This window comes from Urocitellus parryii, chromosome 8, assembly GCF_045843805.1.
Source record: "Urocitellus parryii isolate mUroPar1 chromosome 8, mUroPar1.hap1, whole genome shotgun sequence".
NCBI classification, from domain to species: domain Eukaryota; kingdom Metazoa; phylum Chordata; class Mammalia; order Rodentia; family Sciuridae; genus Urocitellus; species Urocitellus parryii.
In genome coordinates, this window is record NC_135538.1 from 52,934,895 (window position 1) to 52,954,742 (window position 19,848).

Sequence of the window (19,848 nt, forward strand, 5' to 3'; positions counted from 1 at the left end):
TTTGTGCTTTTAGACCAGACTATCAAAGTCAAGTACAGTAAAAGGAGCAAAAGTGTCAGTAAGATTTTCATTACTGTAACAAGCACCTAAGATAAACAACTTATAAATAGAAAAGGTTTATTTGGGCTTAACAGTTCTAGAAGTTTTGTTCCATGAACAGTTGGCCCCATTATTTGGGTGAGGCAGTGAGTCTTGTTGGAAGCACCTGGAGGAGAAAAACTATTCACCTCATGACCAGGAAGCAAAAGAAAAAGAGGAGGAGATCAAGATTCCATATCCCTTTCAAGGGCAAATCCCTGTTATAGTTTGGATTTGCAAAGGCTCATATGTTGAAGGCATGTCCCCGGTGTAGCAAGGTTCAGAGGTGAAGCTCTTGGAAAGTGATTGATCTTGAGGGCTCTGACCTCACTATCGGATTAATCTGTTGATGAACTGATAATTTGATGTCATTATTGGGAGGCAGTTGGGGAAGCAGGTCACTGGGGGAGTGCCCTGGAAAAGAATATCTTATCCCCAGCCCCTTCCTCCCTCCCTCTTTCTGTCTCTGCTTCGTAGCTGCCATGAGACGAGAGCCTTCCTCTGCTGTGCCCTCTGCCATGATGTTTATACCTTGGAGCCGGCTGATCATGAACTGAAACCTCAGAAACTGTGAGTCAAAATGATTCTTTCCTTCTAAGTTGTATTTCTCAGGTATTTTGGCTCATACCCCCATGGCCTAGGACCCAGGCGACACTGGAAAGCAAGCCTTTATACTTGGATCTTTGGAACACACTTAAGATCCAAACAATAGCAGCAAAATATTTTCATACGAAACACACCTCTTCCTGGAGAAAGGTGGGGCCTTGGAAGTGGAAAGACAAACTCTACTTTGTCTCTGATTTTACATACCCGGGGTCAGCCTTGAGGCCCTCCTTGGAGTCACTTGATCCCTTCTTTTCTTGTGGTTGCCCCACCATGAAAAAGGTATCCCTGATAGTAGGGAAATCCTCCAGGAGGGCTCTCAGGCTATTACAGTGTGCCATGATCTGACTCCGAAGAGCATAGTGAGACATGTGGCGGTTCAACCTGAAAGTCAGAAGAGATGATGTCCCAAAGGAAAATCCAAGTTGTTTCCCTTCTCATCCAAGTTTCAGCATCTACTTTCCTGGAGGAATAGAGCATCTGTGTCAAAAAAGAAATTTCCGTGTGGTGTTGCTTGAAAGCAGAGGTATGAACCTCTTTAAAGTACTTTAAAGTGTTCTCCTGGTCCTTTGCATATGAGAGGTCAATTTAACTTGATTTTATCCAATAGCCATGTGGTTTGTTTAAACAAAACCAACCTCACTTATTGTCTGAATTTCTGCAAAATACCACTTACCGGTTCTTGCATTCAGAACAAATCAGCGTGTGTTATCACATGTACAATACTTACTTTTGACAATATTCAATTATAACATCCCTCTTGAGTTTTCCAATTTCATCCTGTGGTAAAAGAAAATGATAGTTCTTCTATTAGATGGTTGGCTATAAGCACTACCCAACTTGGTACATGTATTCAAACAAACTTCAACTTTAAGCAGGAAAAGGCCACACAACTGAGACATTCTTTTTGGAGGTAAGCTTATCGGGATACCCTCTTCTGTGTGTCTCTTCTATTCTTACGAATATTTCTAAGTATGTCAAGAATGCATGGTCCTAATCATTCTACCTGGATCATTTCTCAGGGTTGTGTTTGCAGAGAGCCGTCTTAAGGGATGAGTTAATGTCTCCTTCTAGGAAAATAAGCAGGCTTGCTATAAAAGAGGTGGGTTCCCCAAGCTTAGTGTTTTCAACTATGACACAAACCTAGTGGGCACGTGTAGGCTCCTCCTAGTTGTCTCTGTGGGATTTGGGAGGTAAAGACAACTGACACAAATATAGAACTCATGTTACCTGCTCTGCTGTAAGCAATAAAGTTCTTTGCCTCTGACCTGCAAGTCTTGTGTCTTCTGCTAGCAGGCTAACTTATGAACATGCAAGTAGGCTACAATCCAAGATCCTAGCAAAACTAACTGATCATTATATTGCATAAATTATTTCTGATCTGTAGGTGTTGGATAATGCTGAAGGATAGTTAATGTTATATTTTCACTCTATCACTATTTTTTGAGAATTGCTTATTAGAAGGGGCCCTTTGCCTCCATGATTATTCTTCAGTAGTTAAAATGTCTGGCCTTCATCATACCCATTTGCAGAAGTAGGTTAGGCAAATTTAAGTTGTTTTTTTTTTTTTTTTTTTTTTAGTCACAAGTAAGGACAAAGCCTAGAGATAAACCTCTCATTTCCCACCATAACTATTCATGAGCATAATCATTTCCTCATCAAAATGAATGAATAATAAAACGCTATTCACAAAATTAAGCAATGGTTTTAACTAATTAAAGGTTTGAATTTTATAATATTTTTCAACTGATTAGAGTAGTATGAAAACTCTTAAACAGGAACATGTTGGAAGTATCTCAAAAACCAAGATAATAGGTATCAGAGCCCTTACCCACCTTACCTAAGCCACCCAAACCCAAAACCTACCTCAGGAGTAGCTAAATGTTTCAAAGCAGGTGCTGAAAACAGCCCATTTAGAAAATGACAAAACAAAATGTGGCCTTGAAAAAATGCAAGCATTTTTAAAAACCTGACTATAATAACCTGCTTGAATTTATTCGATTTCTATTGGATTTCCTTTATCAATTCCTTGTATTTTCAATAGTCCCACCCAAATAGGTTGAAAGCCACAGACCCCAAGTTCAGAAATTTTATTTGCTCAAATGCAAAAGGACCAGAACTTGGGAGCTCTTATCTCTGCGCACTCACAGGGCTGTTCATTCTGCCGGCCATGGTCTGTTTCCTGAGGTGAAAGGTGGTCAGCATCATGTCCCGCAGCCCCACCTTTTCTAGTTGAATAGACACAAAAGCCTCTGGAGCCCTGAGAAGTGAACAGAGGCATCTGAGCCAGGGTGGGAGGTAAGAGGACACGTGACACAAGGACAACTCCAGTTCTGGGTGTCACAGCAGGAGGGCTCCATGGTTCTCTCTTGCTCCAAGTGTTTCTGATTGTTCACCAAAGATGTTGGTGTGCTCCAGGCTTCTCAGAGACATATAATGCCTAAACCATATGACAGCTGTCCCTTCTTGATCCCAAACATCAAGCCTGGCCCAAGGTGCCCTTTACCTGAACTGAAGTGGTCTCCAAGGGTCCCCTTGACTAAACACACTGATCTCAATCTTCTACCCACACACTGGGGATGTGGACTGAAGGCACTTGAACTCTGGCCAAGTCAGTGGCATCTTGAGTAGTAGAGTTGCTTTGCCTGTTTTTTTTTTTTTTTTTCATTCTAAATTTGCCAGTGTCTAAATTTGTGAGTGTCCTTGGTATGGCTCCAATAAAATACTCAGAGCAATCACAATTATTACAGAATGTAAGCATCATTCTTTCTTTGTCAGGGTGAAAAGAATTCAAGATATAGCAGGCCATTCCTGATTTATAGACATATCTCTGGAGGCCACGCCTCTGTGACAAGTTACCATCTTATTATATAAACAATAGCAAAATCTTTGTTAGAATATGGCAGGAAGTTCTGGGCTTCTCAATTTAAGAGAGATATGGAAAATTTAGATTGTCCTATTATTATTCTTGCTTGCAAAAAGAGTATAAGCAGAGATAAGGTTGTAGCTCAGTGGATGAGCACTTCTCTCACATGCATGAGGCACTGGGTTCGATAATCAGCACCACATTAATAAATAAATAAATATATGAACAAATATATTTTTCAAAAAGAGTATGAACAATTACCGAGAAAGAGGAGAGAGTGAAGGAAGGGAAGAGAAAGAGAAAAGAGGAGAGAGACAGAGAGTTAGAGGGACAGAGAGTAAAGAAGAGGCTTAAATGAAGACCAGGTGACTTTCTTTCATAGACGAGGGTATACTGGAAGGAGCTGAGCCTTCCCAGTGTTCACACAGGTCTTCATATGAGGTTCTTTAAGAAATAAAACACATACTAGTTACTCTGAGAGTTTAGGCTTCTTCAATCCCATAACACAATAGAATCAATTGAATGAAAAGAGGATAATTTTATTATTTTAAACAATCCTCCCATAAGGTACAATACCTTTTGGTCCTCTGAAATCTTTCTGAAGAATGCGTAAGGTTGTCTGGGACATTTGGAGTTGGGGCTAACAGAAAGTTTTCTGTGTCATTCACAATTCTGGAATTTCTTCTTCTGGTTGGACTCATTCTGCCATGATTTTCCAGTTCTGCACTTACTTCCTAAAATATTTTAAATCATAGTGAATTAAATTGGTTAGATGTATAAGTGCTCCCTATAAAATTACATCACGGCCACAGCTGACCCCAAGCACAAGTATATGCCTGAGTAAGTGGGAGGAGGAGATGGGGAGAGGAAGAAGAGGAAAAGAGATACCACTTTGCACAACAAAGGGGCGAGGCACTAAGGAGGACTATTTTCAGAATAGAGTACTGTTGTCTAAAGCGCTATAAGAAAAATTCTCCATTCTACAAAGTGGTTAGGAGTAGTGTGCTATGTGGAGTAACCTTTCAAGAAATAATGCTGATGGATTTCACAGCTACAAGATCTGGAAGATTCCCTCAGGGCACCTAAGCAAATGGAGGTGGGATTTAAATGCTGCCATGCCAATCCTCAAGAATACAAGCAACAATAAATGTTGGCAAGGATATGGTGGAAAAGGTACACTCATACATTGCCAGTGGGACTGAAAATTAGTGCGACCACTGTGGAAAGCAGTATGGAGAATCCTCAGAAAACTTGGAATAGAACCACCATTTGACCCAGTCACCCCACTCCTCATTTTATACCCAAAGGACTTAAAATCAGAATATTACAGTGATGAAACCATATAGTAGCTCAACTCACAATAGCTAAACTATGGAACCAACCTAGATGCCTTTCAACAGATGGATAAAAAAAACTGTATATACACAATGGAATATTACTCAGCCTTAAAGAAAACCGAAATTATGGCATTTGCTGGTAAATGGATGGAACTGGAGAATACTATGCTAAGCGAAATAAGCCAATCCCAAAAAACCAAAAACAATGTTTTCTCTGATATGCGGATGATAATTCACAATGAGGATGGGGGAGAATCTTGGTGTTTTGGACTAGACAGAGGGGAGTGAAGGGAGGAAGGGGGCATAGGGATAGGAATGATAGTAGAATGAATCAGACATTCTTATCCTCTGTATGCACATAAGATTACATGACCTGTGTAACTCCACATCATGTACAACCAGATGAATGAGAAGTTATACTCCCTTTATGTATGATGTGTCAAAATGCATTCTACTGTCATGTATAACTAATTAGAACAAATAAAAAATATTTAAAAAATAAATAAATGCTGCCATGCACCCTGTGGTTAAGAAGGAGGGAAAGAGGGAGTGAGGGAGGGAAGCAGAAGGAGGGAGAGGTGAGGAAGGAGGGAAGGAGGAGTGGGAAAGAAAAAAGGAAAATGAGTATCTTCCAATGTTCCAGCTCCATTTGTTATGGAGCTGTGAGGCACAATGAATGGTATATTTTTCTAAACTAAAAAAGGTTAAATCTTCAAAGGAAAGTCCATTCTTCTTCTATGGAAGAATCAAGGAGATCCCTATATCAGAATTACTAAAGGAGACGGAAGAAGAGTGAGGCAAAAATAAAAAAAAAAAATTCTAGGTAGAACATCTCAAGAGTTTCCAACCTTATTTTTTTTCCTGAAAACCCTTGGGGTCTTCCAGTCTGCGGGAAATAGGAGTCTCTACCAGCTCAGGAAACTGGGGAGGTCCTACATGGTTGTGAGTGAGAAGAGAGGGAAGAGTCCTTGCTCTGCAGGAGATTCTGATGCTGGCACTTGGCAGGTGACCTTGTCTCTCTTCCTTCCCCTCTCAGAATCTGCTTCCTCACCTGGAACCAAACCCATCCCCTGGGGCTGGAGAGGATTCCATGAGCCCACGTAGTTCCATGGCTTAGCTTCCTGCCAGCCTGCACCACAGGGGCTCCTGATCACCTCAGGGCACTCTCCCTTCAGGTCCATCTTCAATTCCTTCCTCTTTTTTCCAACTCCTTCCTACAAATGTGTCCACCTCTCTCATTGTTCCTTATTTCTCCTACTCCCTCAACTTTCCTCCTCAATTCTGACCAAACTTCTTAAAGAACTGCTATGGGCTGAGTGTTTGTGTCCCTCCAAAATTCACGTGTTCAAGTTTTAACCCCCAATAGGATGGTGTTTGGAGATAGGGCCTTTGGCAGGTGGGAAATTTAAATGAGGTCATGGAAGTAGGGCCCTAATCCAACAGGGCTAGTGCCCAAATACAAAGGGCAAGAGATCTCAGCACTCTCCCTTCCTTGCTTCCCCCTGAGGCCAGGGGACAAAAAGACAGTCAGTGTAGGGAAGGAATATTTTGGGTCAGAAAATTACCTCCAGAACACTTCCCCCTCCTCCTACTGTTGCCAAGGTGACCTGCCTCCATGCAGGGAGTTGTAGAAGTTGTTAATTAATGCCCCCTGGGCTGCTCCCTTCCTGCCTGGATCAATCCACCTTTGGCCCACCTTCTGGTCACTTGTCAGGTCACTTGTATGCAGGATGGTGGGAGAGAGGCCTTGAAAAGAAAGGAATTCCAAAATGTATAAAAGGGGCAGGACACTCCCACTTCCTCAGACAACCAGCTCAGGGGCCCCTTCTCCGCAGAGAAGTCTATCTTTGTCCCATCCTTTAATAAAACTTGCTTCTACACTTGCCTCTGCATTTTTTGGGGTGTTCAGTCTTCACATCTGGGGAGACAGGACTTGACCCTGATGGATTCTCCTCACCCGCATCCCTACCACCTTCTTTACTCCTTAATAAGAGAACACAGCAGAAGGCCACCATCTGCAAGCCACAAAGTCAGCTCCCACCAGAAACCAACCATGATGGCACTTTGATCTTGAACTTCTCACCCCGGAACTGTGACAAGGTAGATTTCAGTGGTTGAAGTCACCTAGTTTATAGTGTTCTATTGTGGCAGTATGAGTAGACTGATGCAAGAGCCATAAATACACACTCCTTGGACACTTCTGTCAGCCTCTTGCTCCTTAACTCTGGCCCTCTCTGGAGCTTTTACTCCAAAACAATTAGTAGACTTGCTCTGGCGTCAGCAGAGCAAGTTAATGACCTCATTTTAATCCCTAACCATCTGGGTTTTACCTCTCTATTCAAACTTAGAGAATTCTTTCTTTCTAAAATAATAACTTTATTGAGGAATAATTTACACTTAATAAACATCACATACTTTATTGAGGAATAATTTACACTTAATAAACATCACATATTTAAAGTGTAAAATCAGATACGTTTGGACAAATTTATTCAACTGTAAAACCATTATCACAATCAAACTAATCACCAAAGCCATCCTTCCCACCTGCTCTCTTCAAGCAACCACTGGTTTGCTTTCTTTTCTTTCTTTCTTTTTTTTTTTTTTAATTTGGTACTAGGAATTAAACCCAGGGATACCTTACTACAGAGCTACATCTCCAACCCTATCTATCTATTTTTTAAATAGTTTCTCAGTTGTTGAGGCTGGCCTTGAACTTGTGATCTTTTTGCCTCAACCTCCTAAGTTACTGGGATTCTGACACATACCTCTGCACACAGTAGCTGTTCTGCCTTCTGAAACTTTAGGTTAGAATGAATTTCCTACAATTTTGCATAAATAGAGTCATACAGTAATACTCTTTTTGGTTGGACTTCATCCATATTTTTGTACATATCAATGATTTCTTTTTATTGTCTACTAGTAGTCCATTGTAGGATGTATCACAATTTATTTATCCATTTCACCATTCATGGACATTGGAGTTCTTGACTATAATGAATGTAGCGTCTATAAACATTTTTTTTTTTTTTTTGTATAGACACATACACTCATTTCTCTTGGTTACATACCTAGGGATGGAATGGCTGGATCACATTGTACGTTTATGTTTAACTTTTTAAGAAATTGCCAAACCATTTTTCAAGGGAGTTGTACCATTTTATTTTCCTACTAACGGTGTACTAGAGTTCCAGATCCTCAACATCCTTGCCAACGCTTGGGATGGTCAGTCGGAAACCTTAACCATTCAAATGGATATGAAATGTTTCTCAGTGGGTTTAATTTGCATTTCTCTAATGACTAATCATGTTGAACATCTTTTCATATTTTTCACCTACATCTTTGGTGACTCATTCTTTCTTGAAATATTTCCTTTGATTTTGTGTTCTCTCTCTCTTTTCTCCTCCTTCCCTGCCTTTTGTCCCCTTTTATTGTATTGAGAATTTATTCCTTCTGGTTTTGTCACCACTCCCCTTCTTGTCCTGTGATTATGTTATGTCTGTGTATGTGTATGTGTGTATACACACCCCCCACACACATTCACAGTATACTTTTATGAAGGAGTCACAAAATTCACTTTAACAGAGTTAAAATAGACATGAACACTTCCTGAAAGAAGTAAAAACTGGGTTGAGTTGAATATCAGAGGATGAGTAGCATCCTATAAACAAAAGCAAAAGTGGTGGGCAGGGAAGATAGACTGTTGAAAGGAAAGGAAAAATATTATGGGGAAATCTGAACAGAACCATGGAGATGTGAAACAGCATAAAATATTTAGGGCCCTTAGAGTGCAGGGGAAGTGGCAGGATTGGAAGCCGGGGTTGGGTAGTGAAGACCATGCATACATAGCTACGGAGGTTGAGCTTTGCTCTTTGGACTATGCAGAGTCACTGAAGGCGTGGATTCTTTGGTCACTGTGTGAAGGGGAAATTTGACTGGAGGCAGTTGTGGTGGTACAAGGCAAGGGCCCAGGAGGTAGAGGCTAGTTCAAAGGCCATTATAACCATAAAAAATGAGATAATGAGGGCTGGGGATATAGCTCAGTTGGTCGAGTGCTTGCCTCAAATGCACAAGGAACTGAGTTCAATCCTCAGCACCACACACACACACACAAAAAAAAAAAAAAAAAAAAATAATGAGAGTTTAACCTAAAGCAATGCAGATGGAGAAAAGGGGCATATTCAATCAATATTTACAATATGATATTGGTAAGAGTTAATGATTGAGTGTATGATCCAAGGTAAGGAAACCAGAGACATTAAGGGTGATTGAGGTTTGGGGCCCAAATGACTATTCAGATAAAGATCACTTAACCAAGAATGGAAATACTAGAGAACCATATGGGAGAGAAATTAGTTCCCTTTGTACATGCTGAATTGAGATGCCTATGGGATACACAAAAGTTGTCTAACAGGTACTTGGACACCCAAGTTTGGGGTTTAGTAGAGAGATTCTATGAAGTGATGTACTTTTGAAAGTTGATCATGTATTGGTTTCGGATATACAGGTTTTAAATCACAAGAGGTGATGAGAATAGCCATGGAGGACAGATAAGGGAAGAGCCAAGGAGTTCTGAGGCACAATAGAGGGAAACACCATCATCTAAGAGCTGGGAGAGAAGAGAGGTCCCACTCCAAGAGATTGAGAAGGAACAATCAAAGAGACAGAAGAGAGCCAGGAGACAGTGGAGTCAGGCAAGCCGAGGAAGGAGAGCCTCAAGGATAAGGTGGTAGTCAACAGCATTAAATGGAGGAAAGAAGTCAGGTCAAGTTGCTAAACGGCATCTTCTGGGTTAATTAATAAGAAAGTTGGGCTGGGGATGTGGCTCAAGCGGTAGCGCGCTCGCCTGGCATGCGTGCGGCCCGGGTTCGATCCTCAGCACCACATACCAACAAAGATGTTGTGTCCGCCAAAAACTAAAAAATAAATATTAAAAAAATTCTCTCTCTCTCTCTCTTTAAAAAAAAAGTCAAGGCTGAATCTAGTGAGAGAGGGGTGATGGAGGAGGGAGTGCAGCTATAGTACCTAGGGTGTTAGGACAGGAAGACAAGGAGTTAAAAACTATCCTTTCAGTAAACATAAATGTGAAGAAGAGATCCTAATCAGGGTACTGGTGAGAGAGGCACATAGGACAAGGACAACAAGCTTTATGGAGAGAATGAAAACAGTTCAGCCTGTCCATAATTGGAGAGCTGAAAGTCAAGTAGAGAAAGCAGGTAGCTGATTGTAAGGAGCATCTTCCATAGACATTCTGGGACATGCTGGTGGCCATAGGAACAGCAGCCATTGAACTGCTTAGTCCTGTCTGCTTGAAACTGATAAAGAGCTGTGAGGGGCACTGGCCATGACTGGTTACAATTGATAGGGAGCACAGCTCCGTGGACATGCACAAAGAACATGTCCAGCTGCAATTACATCACCTCACTGGACATAACCAGTGGACACTGACTTTCACTATAACCAATCACCAGCATACACCACAAACTTGGAACTGTATTTAAATTGCTGGTCCTGCCACATCAAAGAGTTCTGCTTCAAGGACATCAGTGAGGCTGGCTGCCTTGCTGTCCATCTCTGGACTGGCTCCACCCTTCCCTGATGTCCAGCCATTGACCGGAGAGAATCACCAGACAAAGACAACATCTGCTCTTTGGCTAAAAGAAGTTGCATGGATGGCATCGGAGATATTTTGGGAATCTTGGTTGCCCTGGGATTGTGTGATTTGCTTATAGTGTTTAATTAGTGTGCTTTGAATGCTAGTTGAGGTGCTCCTGCACACCCAACACTTTTTGCATTAATTGTTTATATTTGATGATTGGCGTTATCAAATATATGCTTGCATTTAAAGACAATCCACCTCTGAATAATTATTAACAGCACCACTCGCCATACTGATGAAGCAAGGTCTCGGAAGAGTTGGGAGCAAATGAATTAAGAATATACCCTACAGGTAGGGCCCAGCACATGGTGCATGCCTGTAATCCCAGTGACTTGGGAGCCTGAGGCAGGAGGATCACAAGTTTGAGGCCAGCCTCAGCAACTTAGCAAGGCCATAAGCAACTTGGTGAGACCCTGTCTCAAAATAAACAATTAAAAGGGCTGGGGATGTTGCTCAGTGGTAAAGTTTCCTGGGTTCAATTCCCAGTACAGGAAATAAAAAAGAATGAAAAAAAAGAATCTAGGTGATAAGGATCCAACTGGCAAAAGAAATACTTGAAACTCAGAAGGTGGAGGGAAGCAGGCATAATGTACTCAAACTTGGGAATATGGTTGTGGGAACCCCAGTTTGTAGCCAGTCAGCCAGAAGTTCTGTTGGTCCAGACTTGTGACTGGATCTGAGATGGGAGCAGTCTTAGGACTGAGCCCTCACCTGTGGGATCTGATGCTACATTCAGGTAGAAGGTGTCAGAACTGAATTGAATTAGAGGATGCCCAGCTGGCGTCCTCTGCAGAATTCATTGCTTGCTTGCTGGTGGGGAGAAGTCCCCACACCTTTTGAGGTCACAGGGTGATTTGTCTTGTGAGTATATAGGATGAGAAACTGAATCTAAGTTTGTTTTTCCTATACAGAGAGGAAAGAGGACAAAAGGGACTGAGAGGGGAAAGGGAGGAAAGGAGGAAGAAAAGGAAAGAACATGTCCAGCTGCAATTACATCACCTCACTGGACATAACCAATGGACATTGACTTTCACTATAACCAATCACCAACAGACAAAGAAGGAGGGAGGGAGGGAGGGAAAGAAGGGGGAGCTGGTGATAGCAGCAGCGTGAGTCTGGCTTCTGCATTATGTAGGCTGACCTTGACCTCAGCAGGACAGCCCACTGTCCTGTGATAGAGGGATGCTTGTTGAACTGCCACCATCAAAGCATTTTTCTGAGCAGCTTGACATGCGAGGGTCACTTGCATATTTTCCACTCCAGACTGGGACAAGAGCTGAAGGAAGAAAATGTGAAAGGCATTAGGAAATGCTTCCATAAATCTGTGAAATTAAAGGTTGAGATCATCACTTATTCAACATATAAATTCATGTATGAATTTAACTGCAGGATGAGCTGAGATCCTTGTTCCTCAGCCACGAGACTGAATCTGCTCTCTCCCCAACAGCATTTCAACCCAGCAAGGCAGTCCTTAGGCCTGGTTTGCCCTGTACCGGGGCACCATGAGGTTTCCCCAGTGGTCAGGAGAGGATGAGCAGGCTCTCATGAAGTACAGTGGTGGGCTCTGGTGAGCCAAGATTAGATCCATGGTAAAAGAAAAGAAAAGAAATATCCAAAAACATAGAGAAGCAAAGAAATCCAACTGTTGGGGCGGGGGAAACCCATCCAGTTTAAAAAGGTCATATAAAAACTCCAAATAATAAGTGTATATTTTAAAAGCCTGATGCAAAGATGGCCCTCTACACGTGTTTCTTTTTTCTATCTAAAGAAGCCATTATTCGCGTGTTACAGTCTACATGGTTCAAACCAGGTCAATGCACACAAGGACAAGGCGATACCATTGTTATTACCATTGAAGTAAAGCATTTCTTAAAAATGGAAGTCAATATATATGAATTAAATATTGATCTAAAAAACACATAAGCAAATTCTTTATTTTGCTTCAGTTTCTTTTGGAAAAAAAATAAATAACTGACCTTAAGGATGGCTTCTTTCGTATAAAAACTAAATTTGCCAACTTGGTTATCATCCACCTCAGAGATGGCTAAGGCAAGTGTAGTGGGAGAATATCTGCAAGAAGAAATATGAGGTTGTTTTTTTAAAATTTTTTTTATAGGTACCATATGGTTTTATTTTTTTTTTAAATTTTTATTGTTGGTTGTTCAAAACATTACGTAGTTCTTGACATATCATATTTCACACTTTGATTCAAGTGTTTTGATGTGACATAGTATGTGTCATGAGATGCCCCTTCGGATGGCACAAATGGCATGAGATCAGATCTGGAACATCAGCAGCACCAGCAATTGCGGGTTTTATATAAGATATTTCAACCTTAAAACTGGAAGGGCTCACCAGGTGCAGTGGTGCACACCTATAAACCCAGTGGCGCAGGAGGATCATGAGTTCAAAAGCCAGCCTCTGCAACAACGAGGCCCTAAGCAACTTAGTGAGACCTTGTCTCTAAATAAAATACAAAATAGGGCTGGGTGTGTCTCAGTGACTGAGTGTCCCTGAGTTCAATTCCTGGTCCAAAAAACAAAAAGAAAAACCTGTAAGGCTTCTGGAGTCTTTTCAGCCCTTACTCTGCAGTTCAGTCGTGGTAACCATTCCATGTTTGAAATTCTTTTCTCCTGATCCCTCCTATTTTCCTCCCACCTTCTTGACCGCACCTGCTCAGGACACCTTGCTGACTTCCTCCTTGGAACACACCCTAAATGTTGTCTAATTCTCACTCTCTTGTGGTTCCAAAAGTCACCCAAATATTCTCTGCAGTCACATTTTCATCTTGGGACATGGTCTATTGTCTATAACTATGAGATTTTGTTGGGTAATTTAATATCAGTCAATTTTTGTTTCCTCCTGTGAATATGAGGATATTGCTCATCTCATAGGGTCATGGAAATACGAAACAGGGTAGTGTGCATAAATGTGCTTTTTAAAACGGAAGTCACTATTCTCATATCTGGCCTAGGCGGTTGTTACAGTGGCCCTCCAAAGTGGTGGCTTCAGGGAATTAACATAGATAACATAATACAAACTCAAGACACAAGTGCTCTAGATGCATGCACCTCCTCCCTGGTGATTCAGAAGGCTCCTCTTGTCTTGTAGCATCTCTGGATCATCACTGGAGGACCAATCACCACCTGACCAGAGTACAGCACATTCAGGCAATTTGTGCTGATTGGTGGATTCCAGCTGAACAAAAAGGTCTCCTATTTTTGCAGCAGGAGGCCCTTGAGGAACCCGTAGATAGCCTGGCTTCGGACTTGACTTTTGTCAGTTGGAGACCTGAGTCTGACCACACTTCCTGCCTTGGCTTCTGTGGCATAGCTCTGTATCGCCAGTGCATTCTGGGTTTGGTTTAACTAGTGACAAAATAGAGTCAGGGAGATTTGCCTCCAGGGCATTATTTGGCAATGTCTGGAGACATCTTTGATTGTCAGGAAGAGCCAAAGGGTGGGGGTTTGGGGAGGATAGAGTATGTGGTGGGGGTACTACTGTCATCTAGTGGGTGGAAGTCAGGCAGGCTCCTAAATTATCTAAGACACACAGGATGTCTCCCTCCCCCAACAAAGACTTATCCAGTCCAAAATTTCCACAGTGCCTTGGGTAATCTGGGGATATTGTATTCTACCATCCTAACCCTTTTTGTTCCAGCCACACGCTGAGGAGTCCTTTAGCATGTCAACATATCAGAGTTATAATTAGAGCAGTGATCCACATTAGCAAAACTAGGGTGATTCCCTCCTGGGAGCCACCTTTGCCTTCCCTGGGGCAGAGCCAATACCATAAACCTCCAGGGAGACAGCTGGGACCCCAGGGGAAAGGGCAGACTAGCAGAGAAGGCAAGAAGAGAGAGGCAGAAGTTTCTCCTCCCCACACATTAAAGGCTGCTTCTGTATAAGGAAGATTCCTTCCCCCAACTCAGTAGATTCAAGGTCTATAGCTGATAAACGGGATTTCTTTCTGGCAATGTGCTTGACATGGCATATGGGGCATAAGAAAGAGAATTTAGAAGTACAATTCATCTTGTTTGTCCATGGGTGAAATAATTTGTTCCCACTGGTTGTTTATTCCACCATTATAGTAAATTTTTTTTTTTCACTCCGGCCCTCCCAGGCTCACCTGTCTAGCCGACCACTGTGCTCCAGCAGAGATGTTATAAAGGCAGGAGGTGGCTGGTCCACCTTGTCCCTGGGTGATGCACATTCAAAGTGAATGGGCCTCAGATATAAATGGAACTCTTCAAACCCCATCTCCTCAGCCAATTCCTGATAGTGCCTAAAAGCAAAGGAGAGCCAAGGCCATGTGTTAATATTTTCTCCTGAAGAAAAGTAATCATAATAAAACCAAGTCACTTAAAAAAGCACAAAAGCAAAAAGTCAAACAAAACTTGGCCAAATACAGTGTGGAAAGTGAATGAGCCCCGAGGCCTTGCGTTCTGCTCTTGCTGTGACCATTGTGGGCTGCAGAACACAGTCAAAGTAGAAGGAGATTCGCTTGGGCACTTCCACCACTCTCATTTCCTCCAGGTTGGTTTCTGTCTCCAGAGCCCTCACGAGGTCACCAATGTCACTCCCCATTCAACATTCACCATTTTCTCGCAGTGCGTTTCCTGGCTGGCCTCTCTACCCTGTCCTTAAAGAACATCTGTGCTGTCCCAGATCCAAGATCACCGTGCTCCTGCCCAATCTTTCTCATTTTCAAATTCTGGTGTTTCCTGAGTTCAAGACCTGATTCTTCTCATTTACTGCATCCCCTCCTTGAGCCGACTATCCAACCCCAGGCCCTAATATCACCCCCTCGTATAAGACTCTGTGACTCCCATGTCTAACTTGACTCAACTCTCAGCCCCAGTCCCAGGTTTCCGTGGCTTGCAGTGTGGCAGATGCCAGGTGGCCCTCTGGCATCTCAGCCTTATATGTCTACAATGTTCTCCCAGTCTCCACACCCCTGTGCTCACACATTTCTCATCTTGAGAAGTTGATGCAGGAAGTTCAATTGGCACCTGTGTCAGTCTGCTCAGGTTGCTGTAATGAAGTGCCACAGAAACACACAAAGTGCTTAGTAGCTTAAACAACAGAAATATATTGTCTCAGAGTTCTGGAGAATAAGTGTCTGAGATCAAGCGGGACAGTGGAATGAACCTGGCACAACCTTCTGATGTACATATATGAATCCACCACAATCAATCTCCTTATTATATACAACCACAAGACTGGGATTCCAATTAGAATCAGATACACTCCATGTTTACATAAATATGTCAAAATACATTCTACTGACATGTATATCTAAGCAGAACAAATTTTAAAAAAGAAAGAAAAAAATGGAGTTCATATGAGTATATGACCAGCGTAACTCCACATCATGTACAACCACAAAAATGGGAAGATATACTCCGTGTATGTATAACATGTCAAAACACACTCTACTGTCATTCATATATATTTTTTAAATTGTTTTAAAAAGATGCCTAGCATGGTGGTGCACGTCTGTAATCCCAGCTGCTTGGGAGGCTGAGGCAGGAGGATCATGAGTTCAAAAGCCAGCCTCAGCAACTTAGCAAGGACCTAAGCAATTCAGTGAGACTCTGTCTCTAAATAAAATACTTTTTTAAAGGGCTGGGGAATGTGGTTCTGTGGTTAAACACCCAATGGGTTCAATTCCTGGTACCAAAAAAAAAAAAAGGCCCTCATCAGATGCAGATGTAGCCTCTCAGTTTTGAACTTCCCAACCTCCAGAACCAGAAGAAATAAATCTCCATCCTTTATAAATTCCCCAGTCTCAGACATTCTGTTATAGCAGCACAAAACAGACTAAGAGACCAGGTAATGGGATATCATGGTAAACAACGTGGACAGGGCTTTTTGCATTCGGGGAACAGATGCTAGCAGAAAAACTGGTAAACCAGTATTAAACATCAATTAAAAAGTCATGTGCTACGGATGGGTGCGGTGGCGCATGCCTGTAATCCCAGCAGCTTGGGAGGCTGAGGCAGGAGGATCGTGAGTTTAAAGCCAGCCTCAGCAACTGTGTGGCCCTAAGCAACTCAGTGAGACCCTGTCTTTAAATAAAATACAAAATAGGGCTGAGAGTGTGGTTCAGTAGAATGCCCCTGAGTTCAATTCCCAATACAAAAAAAAAAAAAAAAATGTCATGTGCTGAATAGAAAAGAAACCTAGGGGCCACTGGGAGGACTTAGCTAGTTGAGTGGTCAGAGAGGTACATGCAGGTGAGGTCTAGAACATGCTAGGTGATCACTTTAACCAATTAGAAAACTCACTCTGGGGCAAGGCTTATAGATGGGGAGGCCCGGGCCTGTCATTTATTCCCCTCATTTTGCTGTAATGCTCACGTCTCACCTGGCTCCTTGGCCCCCCTACTAACCGAGCTAGGTGTGCACTCTCAAGACTCATTGCGATCAGACGGTGGCGGAGAGTCAGGAGTTCCAGAAGTTTGGAAAATGTCTCCAGGAGCAGCATGTGAGGCTGTTGGCCCTGTTTCTGTCCTTCGTCTGCTGCGGATGTGAGTGCAAGCAGGCCTGTCTCCTCCACGAGAAAGGGATCTCCCATCACTCTAGCTGAAAACAGCTGAAAGAATGCAAAGTACCTTTCAAAACACACACACACAAAAAGACTTCATATATATATATATATATATATATATTTTTTTTTTTTTTTTGAAATGCTGTCATTGCATGGACTCTGGGTCCAGATTTCCTGAGCTCAAGTCCCAGCCCTGATACCATCTCTGTAAAGTAGGGATAAAAATAATAACAATATCTACTAGATACTACCAGATAATGACTACCTAATAGGGCTGTGTTAACATACACAAAGACATTTGTTGTTATCATTATTGTAAATGTTTTCAGTCTAAATAAAGACAACAATAATCTAAATAGAAAAATAAGTCCCTGATCTTAAAAATTATTTTGGTGGCCAAGAATTTTTTATAAATCCCTCTAATTGCAGTTTCAAAATTTCAAGTATTTACACACATATTGACTCATTTTTATTTTTGCCAGACACTCTCCCACCCCAGGAATTAGGCACCACAGACACCATTATCCACCTTTGCCAACAAGGAATCAACAACATTGACGCTTTCCAGAATACGACAGCACTCATACACGTTGGCATCCGATTCCCTAGTTCCATATTTTTCCCATGGATGGAGCCTGTCACTTGATGTCTTACCATAATCTAGTGCTTATAATTAAAACATAACTCAGTAATCTCTCTCTTCTCCTCCCCTCTATACCAAGCCCAGGGGTATCTGGAGGAAACTGAGCTTCCTAATGCCGTGTCCAACAGTTTGACAGGACACCCAACTGTCCTCACAGGACTCCTTCCCCATACTTAGAGCTGGCCATGGGTAATCTGTGAAGTAACAAAACGTCCTTTAATGCCAGATGGTGCCTCCCTCATGGGTAATTCTGCTCTGACATCTTTGTTGTCCCCTAATGTACCACCCCCAGCAAGGACTAAGTTTGGGGACTCTCTATCTGCCTTTCCTGGTTTGGTCCCCCAAGGTTCACCAGCTTTCTCACCTACCCACTTATCTGCCAAAGGATGTGTGTACTCAAGGATGCCTTTCCTAGACCCTTGATGTCTTCTAGCAGGATACCAAAGACAGTATTAAATTCTTGCATGTCTTCTGGGAGTAATACTTCCCCCACTTTCTAACCTAATACAAAAAAAAATCTGGCTAAATATTTAGCATTTCTAAGTACAGATTGGAACACATTTCAAAAATGATTATTAAGGGCTGGGGGTGTCACTCAGAAGGTAGAGCACTTGCCTACCATTTGCAAGGCCCTAGGTTCAATCCCTGGTACCAATAATAATAATAATAATACATCAATAGGAGACTAGACAAATATCTCAGGTATTCATTATGATTTATGAGAAAATTTGAAATATATTTAAAAAAACAGCACCATAAGACAATGTAGAAAGAATCTTCAGTAAATGATAGTAGAATAAATGGCTGATAATTTGAAGAAAAACTCAATTTTGATTCATACTTTACACACACACACACTTGAGTGAAATAGTAAAGGAGTTAATATTTTAAAAACAAAAGCAAACCTTTAAAATTAGAATAAAAAGAAAATTTGAAACATCTGGAGGAAGATTTTCTCACTGCATCTAGAAGGATAGAGGAAATCACAAAGGAAATGATCAACAGATTTGACTAAATGAAAATAAAAATTTTCTGTTAAAAGACAAATGGGGGAAATACTTGCAGAAAATATGATAGACATATGATAGAAAAGCTCATGTAAGTGGATAGGAATGGCATTAGGATTCCAACAGAAAAATCAACAAAGAACAGAAATGTCACAAAGATTATAACTAATAACCAAACATTTGAAAAAATAATCTCAATAAATTGCAATGTAAATTAAAAGCATATTGCCATTTTACGTTTAGGTTAGATGAGCACATGCATTGTATGTTTTCACCAAATCCGGCCTTGTGAGCTATAGCTGAACTGGCCCTCTGTTGGTAGCAACATAAGTTGGCACAGCTCTTTCAGGAAATAATCTGCCAATTTGCATTTAAAGATTTAAATTTCATTTCAGCAATTCCACTTCCAAGAATCTATCAAAGGAATCAGTTCAAAATTTGGAAAAATCCCTAAGCATAACGATGTACTTCTTGGTATTTTTAATAATGATGAAAAACTCAAATGCCCATCAGTAGGGAAATGGGTAGAGTGGTTATAATTCATCATGTAAGGGAATGATGTGGTCATAAAAGTGAGTGAAAAGACTAGTTAGTAACACAGGAAAATATATAGTATAATATTCACTAAGAAAAATAGAAGACAACAGTGTATGAAAGATATGTTTGTAACTATGTCAAACAGGCATGTGAAAAATACATGAACTCAGAAAAATATTGAGTGTATTTGAGTGGTTAAATTTTGTTTTCCCTCTTCTTCTAAATTCTCTTTAATTTTATATTATTTTATTTTATTATTTTATATTATCTAATCAATTTTAAATCACATCAAGTCTTAGTTTGGGAGGGGGAGGATAAGAAGATAAGACAGAAGCATGGAGCAGATGTTTTTCTATCATATAGCAAGTGCCCCACAGAGTAACATCAAATTGGAAACCCAGGCTCAATCTTGATAGACTTAGTAGAAAAGAAAAGAAAGAAAGAAAGAGGATTAAAATCCAACTAAGGATACCATATAAATCATTAGGCCACAGTTAGAACCACTGGGCATTAGAAAAAAGGACTTTCAAGGTCATCAAGCTTACCTCTGTTAATTTCTCCCCAAAT

The 19,848-nt window shown here is 41.3% G+C and overlaps 1 protein-coding gene across 1 annotated transcript in view; it reads right to left on the minus strand.

The window, feature by feature from the left end:
- The window catches only part of LOC113183360 (uncharacterized), a 137,263-nt gene that overhangs the window by 61,988 nt on the left and 55,427 nt on the right, over positions 1–19,848 (minus strand). The window contains exons 17-24 of the mRNA XM_077801484.1: positions 16,937–17,139; positions 14,672–14,827; positions 12,520–12,613; positions 11,685–11,819; positions 4,124–4,281; positions 2,830–2,941; positions 1,412–1,461; positions 889–1,065 (exon numbers count right to left, since the gene is read on the minus strand). Of these exons, the coding sequence (XP_077657610.1) occupies positions 889–1,065; positions 1,412–1,461; positions 2,830–2,941; positions 4,124–4,281; positions 11,685–11,819; positions 12,520–12,613; positions 14,672–14,827; positions 16,937–17,139 (1,085 nt within the window). The remainder of the gene's footprint in view (positions 1–888; positions 1,066–1,411; positions 1,462–2,829; positions 2,942–4,123; positions 4,282–11,684; positions 11,820–12,519; positions 12,614–14,671; positions 14,828–16,936; positions 17,140–19,848) is intronic.